Genomic DNA, 24,206 nt, shown 5'->3' on the forward strand with positions numbered 1-24,206 from the left:
TTATTTGCAGCTTCATATAAAATAATTACAAACTCAACGAGCTGCAACAAGTAACAATGAGCCAAGGATGTACTCTTACTTTTGACACTTTCTCTTGTATGGTATGGTTATAGTAGTGGGATTTAATGAAAGCTTAATGGTTCTTCATCAGTGCTATTAGTGCTTTGTTGGTCATGTTATCAATTTACTGTTAAAAGGACATTTTTCTCTTGACCTCATCAACTACACCCTCTTTATCTAAAAAGGTTGATTGATGAAGGATCCATGTGAGGTGAAGTAATGTCATTAAATTAAAAGACAGCCATTTACTTGGATTAAGCATTAATATTTCAAAGAGAAAGTTGAGCCTTACTCCAGGAGTCCGTTATGGGAGCACACTGTTTTCCCGTCTCCCTATGAAGGTGCTTCTTCAGCTGTTTGGCCAGACGTTGCCACCTGATGAAAAGCAGTCACATCACAAACTCTTAAAATTGTGCTTATGTCGGCGTTAAAAATGAGCAAGTTGTTATTCATCTCACTTTTCTTACCTTTCCTGTGTGTCGTTGTACTTATTTAACCTATCTGCCTCCTCCCTCTTCTCCTCCATCCATCGCTGCAGGAGTTCCTCCTTCTCTCTCCAGGCCTGTGCCAACGCTTCCTTCAGCTGCTTCTGCTCTGTTCGCAGGGCTCCCAGCTCTTTGGACTGACACTCTACGGTAAACTCAAACTCTGAAAGGGTCGTCTTTAGGGTTTTACTTCCTTTAGCCAGAGTGAGCGCCTCTTGACGGAACCGGGACACACTGAAATTGCCAAGTAATGAAATGGTAATTTAGTTTAGCTTGATCACCCTGTGGTATTGTCACTTCACAGTTTCCAGTGTTCATACAGCAAACTGATTTATTCCTGTCCATCAATGTGTTGCACTGGTACTGTACCATTGTACAACTTGTGCCATTAATGCAGGAATGGACTTGAATGCAACACTAGATGGTAGTTTCATAGTTCATCAACTCATGTTGTTCCTGGACATAATACCCAAAGTAACCATTTTAACAATCACATTTACTTGATAACTTATAAAGTGATTATGGGAAGGTTTTCTTTCAAATTTGTCTGCATTTCTTCAACATGATTTGTGTCTAGAAGGTAAGGGACAGTATAAAAATGACAGGGTTAGAGAAGGAGGCTGAATATTATATTTCATTGTTCCCATATAGAGGACAAACCTGATTATAAGATGCAGCTGCTTTTCTTACATTTGTTTCTGAGGAGAATCTTTGAGAATAGAAGACAATTTTTTACTTGGGATAATCAGGACCCACTTCTACTTGGTAAAAAGCAGAGAATACATCTGAAAACCTGAAATTACCGTGACTCCCAGTGCTGCAGTTCAGCCTCTTTCAGATACAGGACGGTGGTCAGGTCAGAAACAGTCTGAGAAAGCTGTGGGGACAAGGAATGGGAGGATTGCATAAAGGTCAAAGGTCGACACCTGCTCACAAATTAAAGAAGGATCAATCTAGGCCAGTTTGTTCCTGCTTGTGATCTAACTTCTTGACTTCCATAGTCTGATGATTATTTTACAAGGTTAAAGCACCCACAGCTATCTATTAATGCATTTTCTAATGAACAGATGTATGCCTGAGGTTTATATAAAATATATTTCCCAACATGGTGCTGCTTATATTTAAATAATGGTTGAAACTGATTTGCTATAGCTGGAGGCTGATGTTATGGTGTCTCATTATTATTCTCAATTAACCCACCTTTTCTGCCAGGTGTTCACTCTCTCTCAGCTGGAGTTGAATAAGTCTGGTGTTTTTTCCAAATTCAACCCCGCCTCTTTCCAAACTGACAATGAAAACAGTGTAGGGATTTCAAATAAACAAGTCAGGCATTATAAATTCAGACAGACACAAAGGTCAAATGTGGGTTAAATTAAATCCAGTGTATTTCTGACCTCTTAGTCTGAACATCCTCCAAGATTTGTTTGCGAACTTCAAAACGTTCCTCCAGCTGAGACACTGACAGAAAACAGACAAAAGTCCTTAGGGACTTGGAAAATATCATCACTCCAAAAGCTGATCCAGTAAAATATTCATCTTACAGCTTGTAAAGACGCCAACATAGGGAAGTTTCTCCGCTTGGTCTCTCTGCTGCAGTCCAGCACGCACGTGATTCTTCCAGCTTCCCATTGTAGTAAACACTAAACTTTTAGGGGTTTAGGGTCCTCAAAACGCAGCAGGTAGCAGCTTTTGTTGTTTTCAGCTCTCACTTCACAACAGATATCACACTGACGAGGTCAGAGGCGAATTGATTGTTTCCACGAAGCCATCAGCTGAGGAATGAGTGGCCTGCAGCGAAGTTTCACAGCCCCTCCTCCATGATTGGTCAGCAGGCAGCTGACAGACCCCTGCTGGATACAACCTGTGGTCTTACCTCATGATCGTACTCCTGTCTCATTATGTAATAATTAAAATAAAATATATTGATTTACTTTTTACTTAAAACAGCAACACCACAGTGAAAGCCCAATATAAGTAGCTTAAACATAATAAATAACATAAAGTACTAACTTCAACTTCTAATTAAATATATCAGAACTTCTAATCGGACAATATTTCAAGATTGTAGCGATTATTGCATTCGACCTACGGTATGTGTGTAACATCCAATTGCAATGAGGCTAACTTTAATTAATTGAATCTGCACAGTAATAAAGGTTGCCAAATAAGTGTAGTAGGGTTAAAAAAAAATCTGGAAAACAGAAAGTAATAGGAAAAAAAGGGAGAACAACAGAAATATGAACCATTTATTATGATATTAACGCTAAACGCTAAATTTCAAAATAAAATACACCAGTGCAGAATGTGCTCAATTCTTCTAGAAAGAGCAGTTGACAGCTCTAAAAAGTACTTCCGGTTCATACTTATTTTCTCAATAAGTCGCTCGAACATAAAAACCTGCTTTCACAAACGCTAAGGAAATACGCTCATATCACCACTTTACCGATCAAAGTCCGTCGTTTATAAAAATAATTCTGAAATACGGCGTTTTTACGATAGTTGAAATAAGAGAGAGCGGCTGGTTTTGGAGTGGGAACCGGAAGTTGTTGCTGTCTCATCACTGGCACTAAACGTGTGCTCTGACAACACACTGATGGAAAGAGGAGCTACAGAGTTATTAACCGAGTAAACTAAAAGCTTAACACAACCGAAACTAACAGAGAAACGACGACTTCTTGTGTGAGTGTTTGGCGTTAATTTGACAGCGGTGTCGCGTCACTAACACTTTAATTTGCAGCTCTGTTGTGAGTCAGCTGGAGGAGCTAGCCTTTAAAGCTAACGCAGCTAACCAGAGACATCTCAAACTTTACCGATCTAACAGACATATCTCGGGCTGTTATCTGGCTAATGTATATACGTTGTCCAGGCCCAATGGCTGGGTGGTTTAGTCGTTGAGACGTCGCCAATATTTGCTGGTCCTGCGTCCAGTATGAGCGCATCAGCTGGGGACAGAGAGCCTGGGAACCCCTTGGACAATGTAAAGGAAGAGATCAGTGGCCCTACCTGCACAGGTGACAACAGCAAGCATGTAAGTAACGAGGCCGAGCAGATGTAAAAAGGATGTAAACATTGTTTTTTGTTTTATTATCTAAACAGGATAAACTAAACTGCCTCTGTGTAGACGCTAGTAAACTACAGTGGTGGATGTTGTCATACCTATATTTACATGATAGCAGTCACGTCACTGCCACCTGCAGTAACTTATCTGTTTATCAAGTGAAGGCTTATACAGAAATAGAGCTGCATTCACTTTTTGACCACTCTATATGTGGCAGTTTCATTATGAAGGATTTCTATAGAGATATCTAACTATCCAATAAGTAAACTATTCTGATTTATCATTGAAGTAATTTTTTATTGGAAAAAATGTCAGAATTTTATTGGTACTTTCATCTCAATACGTGAATGCACATATTCGTTTCTGTGATAAACAGTTTAGGGTTTTTGTATTTACTTTTTAAATAAACAATCAGTTATCATACAGTCCTATACATCTTATATTACTTTACTGGGACAGGTGCTACAGTCAGTGTCCTCTGGTCTAGGGCTTATAGTGTGGGATGTTATTTACCTGGATGTTATATTTTGTACATCTGAAAATGAATAAATAAAGTAAAAAAAAAAAAGATAGTTTCTATTTCCTTACAAGGGCAGTGCCATGTTTTAAAAAAAAATGTCTTTCTCATGTTTTGTAGACAGGAGATTGGACGTGGCTAAAAGGGTTTTACCACTGGCTAATTTACACCTCAGTCAGTGTCCTCTGGCCATCCTCACTAACTTATGATGTAATCAATGCTTTTGTTTATTATTTTGTAGGACTCAACCGTATGCTCGGGCAACACTGAAATTAAGAGCCGTGCTGTGGTCAAGTACTCGGCCGCCCCGCCTCCTCCCAGCTATGCCTTACTGCAGGAGAAGACGGACCTGAAGCTGCCTCCTGCTAACTGGCTGAGAGAAAACTCCCAGCTGGGCAGTGCAGGCACCACAATCTTAGGGTCCAGCAGCAAGAGCAAACCTTTCTCCAGGTATAATGTCATGAGCAATAGTATTACTACAACCTACTACAACCACACATTAGACATTGAGTGCTGCAGTTACCAATAGATTTTATTTATTTACCAATCATATTCAATTTGGATTTTGAGAAAAACTACTGTCTGTCTCCAGTGTTGGTGGCTTAATTGATCTTTAATTTAACCACATTTCTCTACTTGTGTCAGGTACTTTGATTCAAAGCACTGTCATTGTTGACAGCTTATTAGATACACCCAACTAAAACTGTTGCAGTCTAATGCACCAGCCACACAATATAACATAATGATTCCTATTTAGTTTTTAGTGAAACAGTTTGAGAGATGAGCAGAGAGATATTCAACCATATGGTAATTTTTGATCGTGACATTTTGTCCATCCCATTTATTTCAATAAGCATTAAATTAAATATTTGGTTAGATTTTTTTCAAATGTGATTTACTGTTGACGCCTGTTGAGTACAAGTCACAGTTTGTATTGGAGGCTGAAAGCGTCACGCACTGTGCTCTGCTTAATTGTGGAAACCTGCTGGCAGATGGCCCCTGTTGGTCAGAATGTACTCAACATAATAATGCGGTGTAGACACTGACGAGACACACTGGATAACTTCTGGCTGCATAAAGTGTTGATAATCCTCAATTGAGTGGATTAATATTGTGCTTATCAGTGGGTAAATAATGAATACGGACACTATTAAATCTTTAATCAGCCTGACACTAATCCACCGATGTGATTAACTTCCTGTCCGTCTTTTGTAGTTTTGGGATGGCCTATGACTTCATTGATTGCATCGGGGATGATGTTGACGTGGTGTCAGACTCAGAGGTTTGTGGAGCTGTGGCAACAAGGCAAACATTTCTTTCTTTGGTGCCCAAACAAGCTCACACAGCTGAACTTGAATATTGTTTTCTGTCCAATTCAGAACATCAAGAAGCTTTTGAAAATTCCCTACAGCAAGTCCCACGTCAGTATGGCTGTTCACCGCGTAGGGAGGACTTTACTTCTGGATGAGCTGGATATTCAAGAGCTCTTCATGAGGTCTTCTCAGGTATTTTTTACTTTTAAAGTCAAAGACAGTTTCTAGAGGTAATAGTGCAGGGTGTTATTTACCTTGATATGATCTGAAAATGAATAAAGTATTTAAAAAAGAAAAAAGACCGTTTCTATTTCCTAACAAGCGTTGCAGCGCCATGTTTTTAAAAATGTCATTCTCATGTTTTGTAGACAGGAGATTGGACATGGCTAAAAGAGTTTTACCAGCGGCTAATTGATCAGAAATGGCAGAGGAAAAAGAAGAGTAAAGAGCACTGGTATCAGAAAGCAATCCTGTCAAAGTTCCTCTACTACAGGTGAGTTAACTGGTGTTAATTGAGTAGTGGAGAGGAACGAGTGGAGTTTACCATCTGTCACCACTTTAGTTCTATCTCTTTGTTTCCTGCAGTATAAATGGTGATGGGGCTGCAGAGCCTGTACCAGACAACCGTCCTGAAGGGGAGGAGGAGAACGGGGCAGAGGAGTTCAGTTCTTCGTGGCCCACGACCTTCACCAGCACACCGTCTGACACCGAAGAATCAGATGCTCCCAAGCAGGTTAAAAGCAACAATAATGATAAAATTCAGAAAATGTCAGAAAAATGTCCCACACTTCAAACGTTATTACTGTATATCTACAGTATGTACTGTAGGTATATTAATTATATTAATGTGATGACTGAAATAGATGATTAAGAAAATCTCAGAAAACATATTTAAATGTCAGATGATCAATAAAATGCCAGATAAATATCAATTAACGGCAGAAAAATCTCCAAGAGAATAAGTAAAATGTCCAAAGTGTCCAGAAAATGTCAATAAAATGAGCAAAAAATAAAGAAACGTATAAAAAGGAAATGGGCGATATGTTTGCCCTAGGGCACTTATCTACTTTTTTTATGAAACAGACCAATTTGCATTGAAATGGAGATATGGAGATCCTTAGAAATTAGGTGATTGTAATCTTTATTAGGAACTATCCCTTCATATTCAATGGGACAAAATGTTACAGTAATTTTATAACCAGCATTTCTAGATTGAAAGTATCTCTTCGTGGCTGCAGGACTTGCAGTATGTAGAGGCCTTAGTTTGCACTGCTTACACTGACTGTATTGCTCCTTAAAAATATATAGGAAAGTATGGACAGTACGTTTGCCCTGGGTCAGGTGACGTCCGTCCCCAAAGAGCAGAACCTCCCTACACTGTTCAACGAAGGGGAGAACAGCCAGGTAATACAACTTTTTACTTTCTTCCAATGATAGGCCTATACTGTATGTGACACCTGTTTCCAATATATACTTGCTCATCAGGGTTTAAGAAACGACTTTCTGCGAAACATCATGTGGACGTTCGAGGATATCCACATGTTGGTCGGGTCCAACATGCCTATTTTTGGAGGTGGTCGCTATCCTGCCGTCAGTCTGAGACTCAGGTTAGAAGAATCCATCTGCCCTCACCCCAGATCTTGAATTAATGCTGATTTACCGTCTCTTATACCTGCCCTCCCTCTGTGTTTTTCAGGGACAATAATAAACCAATCAACATTCTGACAGGTATCGACTACTGGCTCGACAATCTCATGTGCAATGTCCCAGAACTGGTCATGTGCTTTCACGTTAATGGCATAGTTCAGGTGAATTGCCTCTGGCTTTTGTCCAGTATCATTATCGTCCATGTGATTATCGCCATAGTTCATTTTCATAGTATAAAATGTCATTTATAATGGCAGTGAAAATGTTTTACTGTCACAGATTTTTAGCCTTCACCTTTTCAAATGAGGTGATACATTTTGTGGTTTTTCCTGCAGAAATACGAGATGATAAAGACAGAGGACATTCCTCATCTGGAGAACTCCACTTTCTCCACAAGGGTAGTGAAAGACATTGCCCAAAACATCCTTTCCTTCCTGAAGTCCAACTGCACCAAAGAGGGTCACACCTACTGGCTTTTCAAAGGTGGGAGATGGCTTATTCGTTCTTTGTGCTGTATGCTAATGTGAGCACCTGTCTCCATGGTTTCTAATTGTTTTTCTTGACCCTGCAGCGAGTGGGAGCGACATTGTGAAGCTTTATGATCTAACTACTCTGTGTGAGGAGGCTGAAGAAGAGAAATGTCAGAATCCCTTCACTCTTCCTGTAGCAGTATTACTCTACAAGTAAGTATCTGAAGATTTGTACTATCGTTTAGTCATTACATTTCAGGATGATTAACTTCTGACTTAATACACAGTATTATACTATATGTATTTTTATGAACTTGCAGACTTTGATTAAGGCTCTTAAAGGGTTTGTAAAATCTGAACACCTAGCATTTTAAATAATTTAAATTTTGAAATATTAATATAAACATTTAAATAGGTTGTTTCCAGCTCAGCACCTTCCTCAGTTTTTATAAAGTTTGCTTAAATCTGACAACTGTTTTCTATTTTGTGATACAGAGTGGCCAGCAACCTGATGCTGAAGGCGAGGCAGAACAGAAAACACTACGGCACAATCAGAACTCTGCTCTTGAACTGTGTCAAACTTCTGGATCAGGAGAGACATCCGCAGGTAACGAGAAGTACTGAGCCAGTCTAGACTGGATTTAAACACTGACGCTGCTTCTAGGTAAAATGATAGATGCTAAAAAGGGGAGAGAATAGTTCTTTCCCGTACTAAATTTAACATCATAAACCACGATGAGTGTAGTCTAATTAAAATATGGTTCAATAATATAATATTACAGTAATATTATACGATTATACTCTTACTTTACAACTTATCGTAAAATAAGAGTGATATTTTTGATTTATGTTTGGACACCGGAGAAAGTACAAAAGTGATATCACTCTACTAAATCTGAGAAAGTTGCAGTTGAGATGTGATTGAACCCGACTGCGCTCCTGATCCCTTCTATCTCGTGTCTCTTCAGATCATCGCCTCGGCCCACTACATGCTGTCAGAGCTGTTCCAGCTCGACGAGCCCCCTGAAGAAGATGGAGGGGAGTCGCTCCGCGCCGGTGGCTCAGAGGACAGCTACAGCGACGAGGTGGAGGACGAGGAGGAGGAGGAGGAGGAGGAGCTGACGGAGGACAGCGACGACAGCAGCTCCTACAGTAACTGCTCCAGCCCGCAGGACGACAGCAAAGCCGTGGCCGTGATCCGCTCCGTAGGGGAGCTGTCGGTGCCAGAGAAATACAAATCCACTTACCAGATCAGAGTGAGTGCGTCTCCTCCACAGAGACCTAATAGGAGAGAGTGGAGTGTGTTAAACGATACAATAAAGACTATCTTCCCTTCTTCTTTTTTTAAATCTCTGCAGCCAAGTTGTGCTTTCCCTGTCTCTCAAGACAAAGAGGAGAGATGCAGACACGTCCTGTGCTACGCCCTGAAAGTGAGTCTCGACATGACGTCTGTGCTTAGCGTACATTCACTGCTGACGATGCAGAGTTTGTCACTTAACAGTTAATAATTGTAATGATACACAACACAGGGCCTGAAGGCGGTGGATGGCAGCGTAAAGAAGGAGAGTGATCTCCCGGCTGCAGATCCCAACACACCCATACCTCTCAAATATGAGGACAGAAGTGCTATCGGAGGCTGCACGGCCGAGAAAGGCCTCTCTCTTCTTCTGGAAAGAGGTCAGTCTGCAGTCCTTCTTACAAAGGATAACTGACATAACAAAGTGAGATTTGTTTTTTCTAATGAGCAGGGACTTACATCATTTTACAACCATATATGTGCATGTCGCTAGCGGGCCCCTTGCAAGCCGACCAGAAGCACCCGACACGTTCAGGGATGATCCCCGGGTCGTGGCAGCACCATATGAAGCTGCAGCTCTTCCTCAAAGCCTCCAAGGCCTACTACGTCCTGTCTGATGCAGCCACTAACTTGCTGAAGTATGGGCGAGCCCTGCGCTACATCAAGCTGTCTCTGCAGTGCTACGGTAACATCGTCAATTAACTCTAAACTTTGCAAAAGTTATGTTATTGTAACACTTCATTTTGATATGTATTTCTTTATTCATTCACATTTTTTATTATAATACTTATGATTGCTCTAAAAATCCTGTATTATATGGCTGCTATTATTATAACATTTAAACTTAATGCCCATTGCAGTTTTGTGAAGCACTATAATAACTTAGCATTTGTTTGTCTTTCTCCTTCCCCTCCTCTCCTGCTGTTTCCTCCAGATGCCTATTGCTCAGTGAGCGGTACACTGCACCCACAGGTGTTGCACTTTCACAGCCAGTGCCTGTCTCTCTGTGGGGACATCCAGCTGATGTTGGCCCAGAATGCCAACAACAGAGCAGCTTACCTGGAGGAATACAGCTACCAGACCAAAGAGGACCAGGAGATCCTGCACAGCCTGCACAGAGAGAGCAGCTGCCAGGGTCAGTCACCGAACACACACAGTCATGCAAAATCTGAAGGCACACGGTGGCCCAGTGGCGTTGGCCAACATTTTAAAGGCCTGGTCTGATATCTGATGTATTCTTTTTTTTCTGTTCAAGTTGTATTCACTTATTGATCATTCACAATCCTTTTACTCTGCATCCACCAGCCTTTAATATGGCAACAGACCTGGCAATGGACCCAGAGTACCAGCTGTTTGTTAGCAGTAAGTGCTACGAGGCAGCGTTCGAGCTGCTCGAATCTGAGGCTTTGAAAGACCAGGCCTCGGATCAGCTGGCTCAGGTGCTCAAACGACTGGGAAACATCCGCAACGAGATGGGAGTGTACTACATGAACCAGGCCGCGGCCGTGCAGACTGAGAAGGAAGGTAATGATGGATAACAGCTGCAACTCTAACAGCTGTACTGACCAATATCATTTAAAGTGGAACTATGCAGGATTTTTATACTTAACTATGCTACATTTTTACCTTAATTAAACAGCTCTGGAGTAATTGTGATGGTTTACAGTACTAAATGACATGTAACTTGTTACAGGGAGAACGGAGGCTCTCTGCCGTCCACCTAGCGTCTTGTGGCTGAAAAACAACTGTGCAAGATCAGTGCCGCTGCCCCGGTGTCCCCGCTCTCGAACTGTGCACCACGACACAAATGCGCTCCGTAACCCATAATCTCTTGTTTATGACAGATAATACTCCACAAATATACACATGGTAACATCGTGTATGATATATAACATTATGTACCACTCTATTCATTGATTTCTTGTCGGCTTTGTTGTAAACGAATGCACATGGCCAGGAGGAGGGTTAGCAAACAAGAGTAAAAGCGACCAGACTTGCGTAGTTCCCTTTTAAAAACTGGTTTGATCTCTCACCTGTGTCTCACTGAGCTTTTCCTCCTCCTCCTCCTGCAGTAAAGAAGTCCGTATCTGTAGCAGAGCAGGAGATGTGGAAAAAGAGTTTTGCCTTCTTTGAGAAGGGCATGAAGGACTTTGAAGCCATCGAGGACAGCACCAACACAGCTCTGCTGCTGTGCAACACTGGCAGGCTGATGAGAATCTGCGCTCAGGCCCACTGCGCCATCTCAGCCGACCACAGCAGAGGGGAGTTCTCACCTGAGGAAGCTCTCTACTACAACAAGGTGCCGTGTCAAAAACCTTTTACATCTTAAATCCACACTGATCTCTCTACAGTTAGATGCTCTTAATGATTTCCAACTAATTCCAACCCAGGCTATCGACTACTACCTGCGGGCGATGAAGTCACTGGCGAGCAGAGGGAGCCACCCAGCAGTGTGGGACAGTGTAAACTGGGAGCTGTCCACGACCTATTTCACCCTGGCTACACTCCTGCAGGACTACGCCCCGCTGTCCAGGAAGGCCCAGGAGCAGGTGCTTTAGTTCGACACATTTAAATGATGACGATGATCTTAACCTTTGCCCCTCTCCAAATGGCTCATTTCAAAGAGCTGTAAAAACATTTACATCTTCAAAAGGTCCCTGTTTCACAGATGAATATGACTCATGATCAAACATATAATCATTGGTCTTGTGGGTGTTTTTTCAGATTGAGAGGGAGGTGACGGAGGCGATGATGAAGTCCCTCAAGTACTGTGACCTCACGACTGAGTCGGCTCGTCAGCCGCTCTACCAGTACAGAGCTGCCACCATCCACCACCGCCTGGCCTCCATGTATCACAGCTGCTTCCGCAACCAGGTGGGAAGTCATGTCAAATTCTCCTTAATAGAAAATCTTTCTTTTTTTTCCTATATTTTTTGCTTTTAGAGCTAATAAGAGTTAATAGAGTTGTTTTTGTTTATGCTAAAAGAAAAATGTGTTACTTTCTGTGAGGAAAAGAAAGCACGGACTAACTGGAACAGAGTCAGAGTCTGTGTTTTATACTTACCACAGTATAATACACACTGAATGATGTCTGTGCCTCTGGCTCTAATCGTGTGACAGGTGGGGGATGAACACTTGAGGAAGCAGCATCGGAGCCTGGCAGAGCTTCACTACAGCAAAGCTGTTTGTTTATTCCTCAGCCTCAAAGATGCGCCCTGTGAGCTGCTCCGCACGCTGCTGGAGAGGGTGGCCTTCGCTGAGTTCACTATGGCAGGTGAGAAACTTGTTTGTTTTTTTCTTTTTTTATTAACAAAACCAACACCAAACAAACACACAACATGAAGTATTTCATCCAGTCCAACAACCTCAAAACGTAACAAAACATTTTAAGATATAAAGCAGGAAATCCTAGATTCTGTATACAAATAGTTTTAATTACAAAAAGCAAATATATTAAATCATGTTTCACACAATCCTCTTTCAGTCGGGTACAGACTTTTTTTACAAATCTCAAGCTTCAATAAACTTCAATAAACAGAAGCTTCAGCAATTTTTTTTTGTCTCTGTAGCATCACCAGTTCCACAGAGAAGAAAATATGAGCCTCCCTCCTGTAGGCAGTCAGCAGTGTTTAGAGTTGGCACTAGAGAAAGACTGAATTTAATGTTTCCTCCTGTGTCTCCACAGGTCAGAGCAGCAGCGCAGCTAAGCTGAAGAGCCTGACCGGTGCTCTGGAGATCATGACAGAGACTCGCCACGCTTTCACGCTGATTCACAAGGAGCTGCAGGAGGAGCAGGCAGAGGTCGGTTTCAGAGCAGCCGGTGGGAAATACTCTCCCTGGCTCGTTCATCTTCATAGAGCTTTTGTCCTCGATCACACACCATCACCTACAACATCGTCTCCTTTCATTTTCTCCTGCTATAGCCGAGTGAACCGAACCCTGCGGGACCTGCAGAGGCTCCTGATGTGACCGGCGGTCCCGCCTCAGGACCGAACCTCCAGGAAGTGATGAAGTTAATTGGCGTGTTTGAGCCAAGTTTCTCTTTCCTGCTGCTGCAGCTCATCAAACTGATGACGACCATGAAACGGAAACCAAGGTGAGCAAGAGTCTCTTAAACCTGCAGTGTTCATCTGATCGTGAATGTCTCTCTAATATTTTTTTTTTTTTTGCAGCAATAAGGACGAGGAGCTGCTGAAAACCTACAAGAACGTCTACTCCAAGCTGCTGCGAGCCGAGAAGAACGCGCCGCTCCTCAGCCGCGTCACGCTCTACGTCGAGCTCCTGCAGCAGCTCACCCCGCAAACAGGAAGTGACGACACAGGTGCTCATTCATGATATTGACATTAAACACAACAAGACTTTAGACTCCGCACGGACATCGAAGCTGCATCATTCTGGGGGAAGACTTGACAACTGTTTTCTCAAAGATGCCGTGACAGAAAACAGAGACTTTACAGACATCATTATTATTAACAGGCACATCCTCAGGCGACACTTGTCTCACTCTGAATTACAACGTCGAAGCTACTATTCACCTCCTGCGCCTTGAAAACAAACCCATCTTTTTCTAACATTTGCAACACAGGTTTTGAATTGTACATTTTTGTTGTAAATTCAAAAAGATTTTATTTAATTTTCTTATGGTTTGAGCACTTATGGGTCATAAGATAAAGCTCCTCTGTGTGGGATTTGTTGTTGTGCAAAAACACACCATAATAAGAACAATTTCACAATCACAATGAACCTCTACACAGAGGAAGGCTTGAAAAGTGATGAATCGTTTAGCACGGGCTCAGAAAACTTTAATATAATTGGTATTTTTGACTTTTGATTCACTAATACCAATGATGCTGTGAATAGAACAGATTTGAAGTGTGACTGAAGACGAGTTGAAATAAGCTCAAATGCGTTATTTGCTTTCCAAAACAACATTGTGCAATAGTTTGGCAACATTCAATGCAAACTCAAAGGCTAGTTTGTTCACATTGCTGTATCTATAAATGTGAGTTTATATCAGCATGGTTTGCTGTGACATGAAAATAAAAGCTTTTTCAATTTTAAACACTGTTTCTGTAGATATTCTGTCTCATCACCTTGGGCTAATATGACGCATCAGATTAACCTTTAGTGGAAGTTTGAGCTAAAATAGTGTATTTATCCACACCTTTTAATGATGCACTGTGCACAGCTGCTTCACCTTCAACAAGGTAATTCAGAGTGACTGATTTTTAGTGGCGCAGGCGACACCGTCCCCTCTGGCACTGACTCGAGCTGCACCGTTCAGCCCCAGTCGCTGAAGAGGCGACATGATGTTTTTAATGCAGTGTCAGTGAACTGGGTCACCCGGCTGTTACTGAGCTGTATCCACACCAGATGGAGCAGCAGGGGAGAGGGTGGGAGGGAGGGAGGAGGAGGAGGGGGGGCAAACTGTCCCTGCACCTCATTAATCAGGCTGGACCCTCGGTGCTGAGCGTGACTGGCTGTCGGACAGTGACTGAGGTGAAAAGGAGGAGCAGGGAGGCGAAGCCGCAGAATTATTACATCGTAAATCTCACTGTAGTCGGATAAAGAATTTAATTAGACTCTTTAAAATCTGGGAAAAATTATTCTTAGCAATTAAGTTACCAGATTGTTCTGTTGAATAAGAGGATGAAGTACAAATATAAATAATACCACATTGAAACTGTTGTGTAACTAACTATCAAAGAAAAAGCCAGAACTTGATGTGATGGAAATAAGGAACGACTATGCAACAACAACAACAACTACCCAAACAATATGATTCTGTACAATATAGTGCAATAATAAGTCCTTACTAGTTATACTGCTTATTTCACTGTCAATCAGTCACTGTATGACACAGCGGTCATTGGTCTGATCCTCTTGAGGTTCCTGTTGGGAGGCGGCAGGCGTCTCCTCTTGGTAATGAGACGCTCTGTGGTTCAAAATGTTTTGGAGGATGTCTTTACTCTCACTTGGTGGTAGGTTGTAGAAGAAATACTGTGGCGCCATCTGAGTGAACCTGAACAAGAAAACAGTGTTAGGAAAACCACTGAAGTGATGAAATGTTCATTCAGTCTCATTTTGGTTCAATTTTTGTGTAATGTAACTGATGCACATTATATTTCGATTCGCAAAAACTTGTCCTCAGTCAAAGTTAGTTGTGCATGGCACCCACTAATGCTGGAGAGGAGTCTCACAGTGCATGTGGTCCTCACATAATTTGAGCTGCAATGAACTGATGCACACATTTGATTTCAGGATGTGAAGGCTAAGGGAGCATGACAAAGGCTGCAGGGTTTCTCTTTTCCTGTGCAGCTCCACATTCCCAGGCATCTGCTCAATCCATAATCCCCTCTGAAACCAGCAAATACTAGAGAACAGGATTATGATACCCCCCCTCCCTCCTCCCTCACAACCAGCGCTGCTGCTAGTCTAATGCTGAACTGGAGCTTTACATCTGGTCCACAAGAGGAAGGGAATGTGTTTGATTAGTTTTAAGCCTCTCAGACACGAAGACATGAGGGTGGTCTACTTGGTGGTGGTTCTTCAAAAAAAAAAACAAGACAATGCAGCCTTGTTTATGATTAACAGATTTACGATTGACAGATTCAGTGATGTGGATGCAAGACAAGTGCACACTTTGAAATGAATATAATGTTAACAAGGCTGAGACTCACTCCTCGGGCGTTACGTGGGTGACGGTGCGGAGACAGTTGTCCTCGGAGAAGGAGTGCTCATGGAACAGCACCCACTCTGGCAGGCCCAGCTTAGGGCTCTTGGCTCCGTAGCCAGACAGAGGATGGATCTGTGCCACATGCTTATGGGTCAAAATGAAGTAGTTCCCTGATCCATCCACATCCCGAGCCACCTGAGCCGAAACACAGCCAGACACAGTCAGGTGGATTTCAACAAAGGAAAAGCAGTCACTGCCTAAGGAGACATTTTAAATGAACAGGAGCAGACACGACGAGCATCAAAAATGCATCTGTCAAGTCATACTTAGGGTTTTTGCCTCAGGAAACAAAGGAGATTAAACAATAAAGGGCTGTGAAAATATAAATACTGAAGGAAGCTGAAGTGCTGAAAGATGTGCTGATTTAAAGTGTCGTGAACTTTAAGTGCCGTAACGAGTGTGAGAGGATTCAGCAAAACGTCAAGCACTGAAAGCCGTTGAAGTGTTAATTGAAATGTACAATTTACAAAACTGAACAGGAAGTTTCAGGTGAAATAGGAGAGGCCCTAAAAGGAATTAGAGGTGATTCATCTGTATTGACTAAAATGAGTGTTTGCAGAAATGTAAAAACAGAAAATTGTGAATTTTAACCGTGAAAGTTGTGAGAAAGTCAGAAGACATTTTTGTTTATTTGTGTGCTGCTGTGTGAAGGTCTGACACAAGGGTCCTGGTAGACAATTAAATGTCAGTTGGTGTGTAAACATAAAAAGGAGCTGAAATCTCTGCTGTATAGAAAGAGGTTAATTGAGTTTAAGTGTTAGTTCAAGAACAACAGATAAAAGCAAGATGAAAAGTCTGCTAAGGAGTAAGATATGGAAGCAGCTGAACGGTGAGTTAAAGTGGAAGTGGAACAGGTGAAATGTCAGTTGCAGGATAAAAAAAGCAAAAGGGAGTTCAAGTGTGTATTGTGAACAACTGAAATGTCTTTGTTTCCATAAGCACTGAAAAGAGTTGAACTGACATAATAAGAGTAAATATCAGTATCAGTAAATATCACAATCATGGCTAAGTGATAAATCTAAGTATTAGGCTGTGTAACTTTCCCAATATTCATTATTAATATTAGTAATAACACAAACTAATTGTTGTTGATTCTACATATTTTAATCATCTCTAATACATTAACATTTAATCAAGATCATGGCTCATTTCTGCTGCGTGTGTTTGATGTAAATTGACGACGTTAAGCTGATAATCTCTCCTGCTGATCTAGTGTGTTTTTGTCGTGTGGTGTTTTGCTGCGTGTCAAGTCGTGTTATCCGACCTGCATGAAGAAACCTGCCAGCAGGGCTCTCCTGATGTTCAAGGTGTTGCTTCGGGACCCGAAGGCCGGCACCGAGACGGGAAGCTCGATCCTCTTCAGGGTGTCGGTGAGCTCGGTGTGAAGAGCGTCAGCCATCAGTAGAGAAGTGTGGTTCAGGTAGAAATCCTTACACCACTTCTCTACCACACAGTCTAATGTTGAGGTAAAAGAGATGTATTAGATAATAGATATTTCTATTAAAAGATAAGAACTGTTTGCTATAAATACACATTTTAAGGTCAATAAGCCTGTTTTTATTCTCTCTGAACTCACATGGGTCCTGCTGACACTGTTTAAAAGCCTTGTAGATATTGATGAGGGTGAAGTGGTCTCCCTCTGGGTGCTGGAACTTCATGTGGCACTGGGTGGCCTCCAGCTTCAGGTCCACAGGGGGAACCACGAAGCACGTTGGTGCTGAAATAAATATTACACAGGACAAATGTAATGATCAGAATTTACTGTTTTCCTTTTTTTTGGATAACATGTTATGTTTCCAGTGTGTGTTACCTGTTAGCATGGCAGCGATGATGACCACCTCGCTGACACAGTCGAACTCACAGGAGGTGAGCAGAGTCTTGGCCATCTGCGGCTCCAAGGGGAACTCGGACATGATGATGCCCATCTCAGACAGGTTGCCGTCATTATCCAGAGCTGCCAAGTAGTCCAGCTCCTCCAACGCCTGCATCAATCCTCCAGGATCTGGGGGGTAGAGAGGGGTTTTTGGATTATACACCAAAACAAACGGAGGTAAAAACCAGAAAACCAACATGTCCTTTTTGATTTCCCACTATCTAAACTGAGATTATTAATTACATCCAGAAACTGTTGTGGATTATTTGTGTGCTGTAATCCAAAGTGCTGATCCACTGGGACAATCCATATAGAGTATACTGGCACCCTGCTGGGCAGCGAAAAGACTCAGCAGATTAGGATGTTATAATCCTCACCAATATCTGCTGCCATGCATCACTATGCACCGTGAAGTCTGTGGGAGCTGCACAGGAGATTTTGTGCTCCGTCTTTGCCACAAACATGTTTTTGATGAACATCACGGTGGATGAAAAGAGATGTTTTTCAGAAAGAGAGCAGACACAGAGCAGGAGGAAATAATAGATGCTCTCTATTATCACACAGCAGCTACTAGTTTGTCTGCGCTCTAATCAACTAATGGGAGGCTCAGTGTGTTTGTGTGTTTGTTGTTGGAGTGGGGGTGAATAAATCCGGAGGAACAAAAGCCACACGGAAGCAGGTCAGCTCTGAAAGGATGCTCGCAGAACAGGAGCTGTCAGTTCAGCTGAGGCATGGATCACTGCCCCCCAATAAAAATAAAAAAAAGTTCCTGTCTGCTGGAACAAAAGGGGAACGGGACTGAACCAGCTCAACCCAAAATTCATATTATCATCACCACAGAGGACGTGAGGCTCAGGGAACAAACGAGGCTCAACACCATTTCTCTCATTAATGTAAATCTCACCTGGCCTGTCGATGAAGTCGCAGTGTCCCAGCCCTGCGATCTCCATCCTCTTCAGGAAGAGCACGGTGGAAGTGATGTCAGACTCCACGATGTGCGGTCGCAACTCGGCAGGAAGCTGTCTGTCCTCCGGGTACAGACAGAAACACTTGCCTGCAGCAAAGAAAGAGCCTTTTTTTATTTTTTAATGTTCATTTTAGGACAAGATGGCAGCCAGAGATTCACAGCTTCTCACCTGTTGCACCTGTCGCCAGCCGCCGCCGACTCTCCGCCTGAACTGAGCTGATTGGCTGAATGATGATCGAGTTAGTCCTGATCCTGGGGTTGTAAACCTGCAACACAATCACAGTGTGTTGACTATGAATAAACAACTGTTCAGAAGCTAAATGTAAACACATATCATTAATCACTTCATTATATTTCAGAGAATCAATTAAGGAAACAATAACTCTTCCTCCACTGGCTAAATGAATACACACTTGCATTATACTTACAATACATAGCATTTTCTGCAGGATAAGTACTTTAACTTTCAGTAACTTTACATTGTTAAACTTCTTTTACTTTTTTGTTCATTTTTATCCATTTATTTCATGTGGGACTTCCTGGTATTGGTACTGGCTTTTACTCAAGTTTCTCATTTAACTATCTGGCTACTTCTTCCATCATTGATCATCTACCATCTCAATATTATATTTACTGAACGTATACACAAATCTACTCAGGGCCGTAATTTAACACATTTTCAAATTAGAAGGCACCTAAAACTTGATTTATACGTAGATGTTTAATGGTGTATGGCACAGAAACATTTCAGACTGTAGAGTGAAACTTTGAAGAACATTTTGGTTTCCAGGCAGCAGTTTGTGAGGTAAGCTGAATTATTTACCCATGACAATACACTGCTATGTGATTCTTGTTATAGACAACAAAATACATAAAACATAACCAATTCATACCATCGTGATGGTTAAAGTGGCAACATATGAATCCTCTACATCCTCGAGGGATGCTAAAGGCACCTACTTCTGCTGCTATAGCAGTATGATATATAACCCTGGAGCCCTACTTTAAAAAGTTTATGAGGTCTTTAAGTAATTACTCGAAGTCTTACTCACATATCTCCTCTCAAGGCCGGCATCAATGACAAAGCTGATGGAGCGAACAGCCCAGAAGAAGTCCTCGTTCGGACTGGATGTGATGAATACTCTGCGGGTCCTGCTCGTCTCCTCTTCTCCTGGGGAGACGGGGAGATTCCCGGACTGACCAGGGTGCACAGCAACAGGCAGGAGCTCACCCAGAGCAGCGGGCAAGCTGTGAGCCTCATGCTGCAGGATGTCATGGGCCAGATCTATCTCCTGGTGGAGAGAGGAGAAGAGGAAGAAGAAGAAGAAGAAGAATTGATTGATTGATTTGGATCCCCATTAGCTATGGAGAAAGAGAAAAAGATAGATAGACGAGTGGTGTTTTGTTTGTTTTCTTGTCACAACTATGTTTCATCATCTTTAATATTTTGAAATAGGGTATAATATTGGTGTTGAAGTAAGCCAATGTAATTAGAACAACAGAGAGGGGCAGGTACTATAAGTTTTCTTCATCCTGCTCCTTTTCATTCATGGTGACAATGTGTACATTATGTAATTTTGTGCAACCTTGTGAAGAATGTATACCATGAATGGAATAAACCAAAAAAAGAAAGAAAGAAATGCCAAAACTATTCTTCCTGGGGTCCATACAACATATTTACAATGTACCAATGCAATTTATGTCCCATACAATACAATCCATGTTCAAATACAACATAAAACACAAAGAAATACAAACAGATACACAACACAACAATATAAGACAGCTCCCTAGGTCAGCAGTGGTACGTAGTATTTACATATCATGATGTCAATACGTGTCACATATTATATTTGGGTCACACAATTAGAACTCAGGTTTCTATAGCCCATTGATGTTACATCCAGTGCCATCGAAACTCAGTTCAAAAATCAGATTTGACAGAATTAAAGCAGATCTGACAGTATCCGAAGAAGAGGGGAGTGAGACTACAACATATTCACAGACTGTTATTTCCAGCAGTTTGTGTGTGTGTTGTGCTGCTTTATACCTGTGTCGTCACAAGGAACACAACCACATCTCCTTCCTCCTCGGAGTGGTGGATCTCCAGCAGCAGACGGAGAGCCGAGCAGAAGTAGCCCTCGCCCGTGCTGCTGTGCACCACCTCCCTGGCCCCGGGGCTCTCCAGGTGAATCAGAGGTAGAGGCGACCCGGTGAAGTGAGTCAGCTGCTTGGCGCCGGGCTGGGCCGAGCTGAGGAGAACCACGCGGAGCTCCGGCCTCTGCAGGGCGATGTCCTTCAGCAGGCCCTGCAGGACGTCGGTGGCCACGGTCCTCTGGTGGACCTGGTCCACCACCACCACGCTGTAGCGCTCGAGCAGAGGGTCCGACATCATCTCTCTCAGCAGCATGTCATCGGTGCAGTACCTGTGGCCAAGAGAGGAAAGCGTTAGGAAGGAGCCTGAAGAGACTTTCCTGACAGACACTGCATTCAAATTCATAAAACCCTGAAATAAATCATCAGGTTTATTTAATTCTAAGCCTCTAGGCTGCGGCAGTGGATCCTGGAAATCCTTTCAGCATACCTCAGAATGGCATCTTAATGAAAGCCACTTTGTCTACACTTCAGCTTTGCCCCCATTAGTGTAATTTACTCTGGTAATTAGTCTGGGGAGTGGATGCTTTCCTACTCACCGGCTGCCTGTTTATCTTGTCCCCCTCCCCTCAATGTGCTGACTTTCTCTTTTTTTCCCCCAGCTGACTTACAAGGGACCCACATGAGGGAGTGTGACATATGGGCACATGGAGAAGCCAGGCAGCTGTGGAGCCCCTGAAAAGAGCCCCCCTCCCTCTCCTCTCCATCCCTCAGGTCTTTTGTTCACTGCTCTCTTGGGGGTGAGAAAAGGCGGGGTGATTTAGCGGTGCATGTCGTCACTGTGCATTGTTGTAACTCAGCAAGAAGGGGGGAAAGTATCAGAAAGAAAGGGTACACTTTTATATTTGAAGGTATAGTCGTGGAGCTGTTGCTGCTCTAACGTACCGTAGGACTGTGTCTCCAGTGCAGCAGGTGTCCAGGGGGATGCTGTACCCAACCTCATGGCCGATGTTGACATCCATCTCATCAGCAACCCTCAGGGCGAGATCAACAGCCTGCTGGGCGTGGATCTGAGTACAAACCACCATGCCGTGCTGAAACTGGACTGACAGGCAGAACTCAGCACACCACTGAGGGATCTGTTTCAAAATAAGAGCAAGGGAAAGTGGGCAGTGAGAGAGAGGAGGCTTGGATATAAGTTCACTTTGCTGTTGCATGAATGAAAATGTGCAATCTCAGAGCATCAGATGGCCACAGTACTCACTTGAGAACTTCTCCCAGTTTTAGCAGAGCCACTGACTACAACAAACTGTCCTTTAGCCAAAGAGTCCATGAATTCACACTTAGCTTTCCACACTGGCAGCTCTTTTCTCTCCTTCAGCAGCTTGTAAAACCTGGAGGAATAAGGCAGTCCATCAAACTGATTAAGCTCCAGAATGTCATCATACTCTTTGTCCCCGTGACTCAAAGCTTCTGCGTCTGAACAAAGGGCAGATTTCCCCTCAAAACAGTCCTCTCCAGTTGAACTACTCATGTCCTGCGCCATTACAGCTGAGCTCCCGGTCTGTCCCGTTCAGACTTCATTTACAGATCCACAGGAATGAAGTTTGGAAACCTCCAGCTCTCAGCAAACTGTTGGACGGCACACAGACCGCCTCTGCAAGTGAAGCCAAATGAAAGGCTCACTAGGCGGCCAGCCCAGTGTTGTCATGTGGCCATTAATCCCATAGAAGAGCGGTCATCACCAGATGACACACACACACACACACAATGGTGTGAGAACAAAGATGGATGGGCATGGACTCAGAGGAGTCTGGTGTTTACAAAGAGAACTGGCTCACATGCAAAGAACACAAGCTTTACATAGTGTAAAATGCATTTATATATCAACTGTGGTTTAATTTAGTCATTTAGAAAATTAATTATCTCAGTGGTCGACAAAGAGGAGCAATTCATGTCCCGATCCAAAACAGGAGTGAGCCAGAAGCCCAGAACATGGAGACCTATAGAGGTTGGGGGTGGATGTAAAATCATATTAACTTTGGTAATCGTATTAAAACTATATTTGAAATGTGTGCCTGTGATCTGTTGTTATTCTTAATTTTTAATGGCTTATACTGTAGCTTCTATGTGTTTATACCTGACAAGAGCTGGACATTTGTGGCTTATAAATGCTAAATTCCTTTACATCATAAACTGAGCAGAGGAACATAGGCTACTTCCTCATATCTGATCTGAGCAGCTTTTTTTTTTTTTTTTTTTACTCTACTACAATTATCTGTCAGTTTTTATGACATGCTTACACGTTTACAATTTAAACTACAACTTCTTAATTTTTTAGGGCCAATTAACAGATAGTTAAGGGGCAGCTAATTTTTTTTTTTAAGTAAGTCAAACATCTCAAGTTTTCTGATTTTAATTAATTCTAAATAATCTTAATCTAAGCATTGTTTAAATAATGAATAAGAATTGTGAAGGTGTCACTGGATAATTATGATGAGGGTATAACTCATGGCCCTTTTAATCCTTACAAACCAGGCAATCCATTGATTAATGAAGAAAATTGCAAATTTATTCAATTAAAATTGTTGAACAATTAGTTCCACATTGGTCAGCTGCAGCAGTAATGATATACTGACATAATAATGGAGTCACAGCCATTTTCCAGCTTCATACTTCCACTTGATATACTATGATTACAATTACATACTGTACGTTTACTGATGATTTTAACTTGAGGGCTTTTACTTTTTACAGTGTGGTATTACTACATGACTTAAAATAAATATATTCTTCTTTCAGCTTGTTGAAATGTTTTCTTTACACACTTTAGTATTTTTTATTCATTTATTGATATAGACTTTTGGTTTGATTGTGTTCTTCAGTTTATAGGTCAGGGCCTTTTTTTTTTTTTTTTCTGTTTTCACATTCCTTCACAGTAATAGTCTAAATTGGGGAGCTGATCCTTAATCAGGACTCTGGCTTGAGAAATCCATGAAGCAAACATAACAGTCAAACAGGAGGGAGGGGATTCAGTATTTTAGTGTTTGTAATGACCAGTGTTGTTTGACAGGTGGCAGTGTTGAACAACCAGGACTCTGCTCCAGCAGAGCAGACCTGCAGTGATGAGCGAGGCAGCAGACTGCTGGGACTCTGTCACACAGGAAGTCACTGAAGTGTTTTTTCTTGACACAGAGAACCACTGTTTATTGGCTGCTGCGTGTCAGAAGTCATTTTCCCAATTACCTTCATAAGTGTTGGGTTATTGCTCTTTGTTCCTCTGCAGAATTGTGATACATATTCATGTTACCGAAATGTTCAGACTCGTGGTTCATCACAGTTTCTTCTTGTTGGCTCTGTAATGAGGACGGCTGACTGACACTGAGCTTTAAACAACAACAGTAAAATAAGTTATAAAGACATCTTCCATCCTTATGTAACAGGTCAAAGCTTCGAAGCTCAGCAGAGTGAGAATAAAAATTAAAACAACATGTTATAAACAGTCATAAAGGCAGTTTTATTTGGCTCCAATTTCATCAACCAAACTTCTCAGTTTAAATCCTGAAACATTTGTCTCTGGCCTACGAGTTACAGGTTCAAATGTTCAAAATCACGTTTTCACCAGCTCGTGTTGAGTGGGGAACGACCTCAAAGCAGTTCTTCAATTACTGTGCTTGTAAAAAAACAAC

At 42.1% G+C, this 24,206-nt stretch overlaps 3 protein-coding genes across 3 annotated transcripts; 1 reads left to right on the forward strand and 2 right to left on the reverse strand.

The window, feature by feature from the left end:
- Positions 1-329: 329 nt before the first annotated feature.
- On the reverse strand, positions 330-2,310 carry LOC310997730 (autophagy-related protein 16-1; the record flags this gene model as incomplete). The annotated part of the gene is made up of 6 exons (XM_083987520.1): positions 2,087-2,310; positions 1,940-2,003; positions 1,746-1,830; positions 1,349-1,422; positions 528-779; positions 330-435 (listed from the first exon to the last, which is right to left on the reverse strand). The coding sequence occupies exons 1-6, from the start codon at positions 2,172-2,174 to the stop codon at positions 330-332; spliced, it is 669 nt and encodes a 222-aa protein (XP_083843646.1). The 5' UTR covers positions 2,175-2,310.
- Positions 2,311-3,099: 789 nt separating this feature from the next.
- Positions 3,100-13,895, forward strand: edrf1 (erythroid differentiation regulatory factor 1). Its single transcript, XM_083988417.1, has 25 exons — positions 3,100-3,573; positions 4,362-4,570; positions 5,336-5,402; positions 5,500-5,625; positions 5,802-5,926; positions 6,019-6,166; positions 6,742-6,837; positions 6,919-7,040; positions 7,130-7,241; positions 7,416-7,563; positions 7,652-7,763; positions 8,046-8,157; positions 8,519-8,806; positions 8,909-8,980; positions 9,080-9,227; positions 9,341-9,532; positions 9,782-9,982; positions 10,153-10,371; positions 10,920-11,146; positions 11,238-11,396; positions 11,572-11,721; positions 11,968-12,121; positions 12,533-12,648; positions 12,771-12,943; positions 13,020-13,895. The coding sequence occupies exons 1-25, from the start codon at positions 3,475-3,477 to the stop codon at positions 13,180-13,182; spliced, it is 3,738 nt and encodes a 1,245-aa protein (XP_083844543.1). The 5' UTR covers positions 3,100-3,474; the 3' UTR covers positions 13,183-13,895.
- A 799-nt stretch (positions 13,896-14,694) lies between these two features.
- On the reverse strand, positions 14,695-22,063 carry dhx32b (DEAH (Asp-Glu-Ala-His) box polypeptide 32b; the record flags this gene model as incomplete). The annotated part of the gene is made up of 11 exons (XM_083987888.1): positions 14,695-14,869; positions 15,528-15,718; positions 16,848-17,038; positions 17,160-17,300; positions 17,394-17,585; positions 18,361-18,510; positions 18,593-18,689; positions 19,476-19,715; positions 20,474-20,849; positions 21,463-21,656; positions 21,782-22,063. 11 exons carry the CDS (start codon positions 22,061-22,063, stop codon positions 14,695-14,697), a joined length of 2,229 nt encoding a protein of 742 aa, XP_083844014.1.
- Positions 22,064-24,206: the final 2,143 nt, after the last annotated feature.

This window comes from Trachurus trachurus (genome assembly GCF_905171665.1).
Source record: "Trachurus trachurus genome assembly, chromosome: 15".
Taxonomy (NCBI): Eukaryota; Metazoa; Chordata; class Actinopteri; order Carangiformes; family Carangidae; genus Trachurus; species Trachurus trachurus.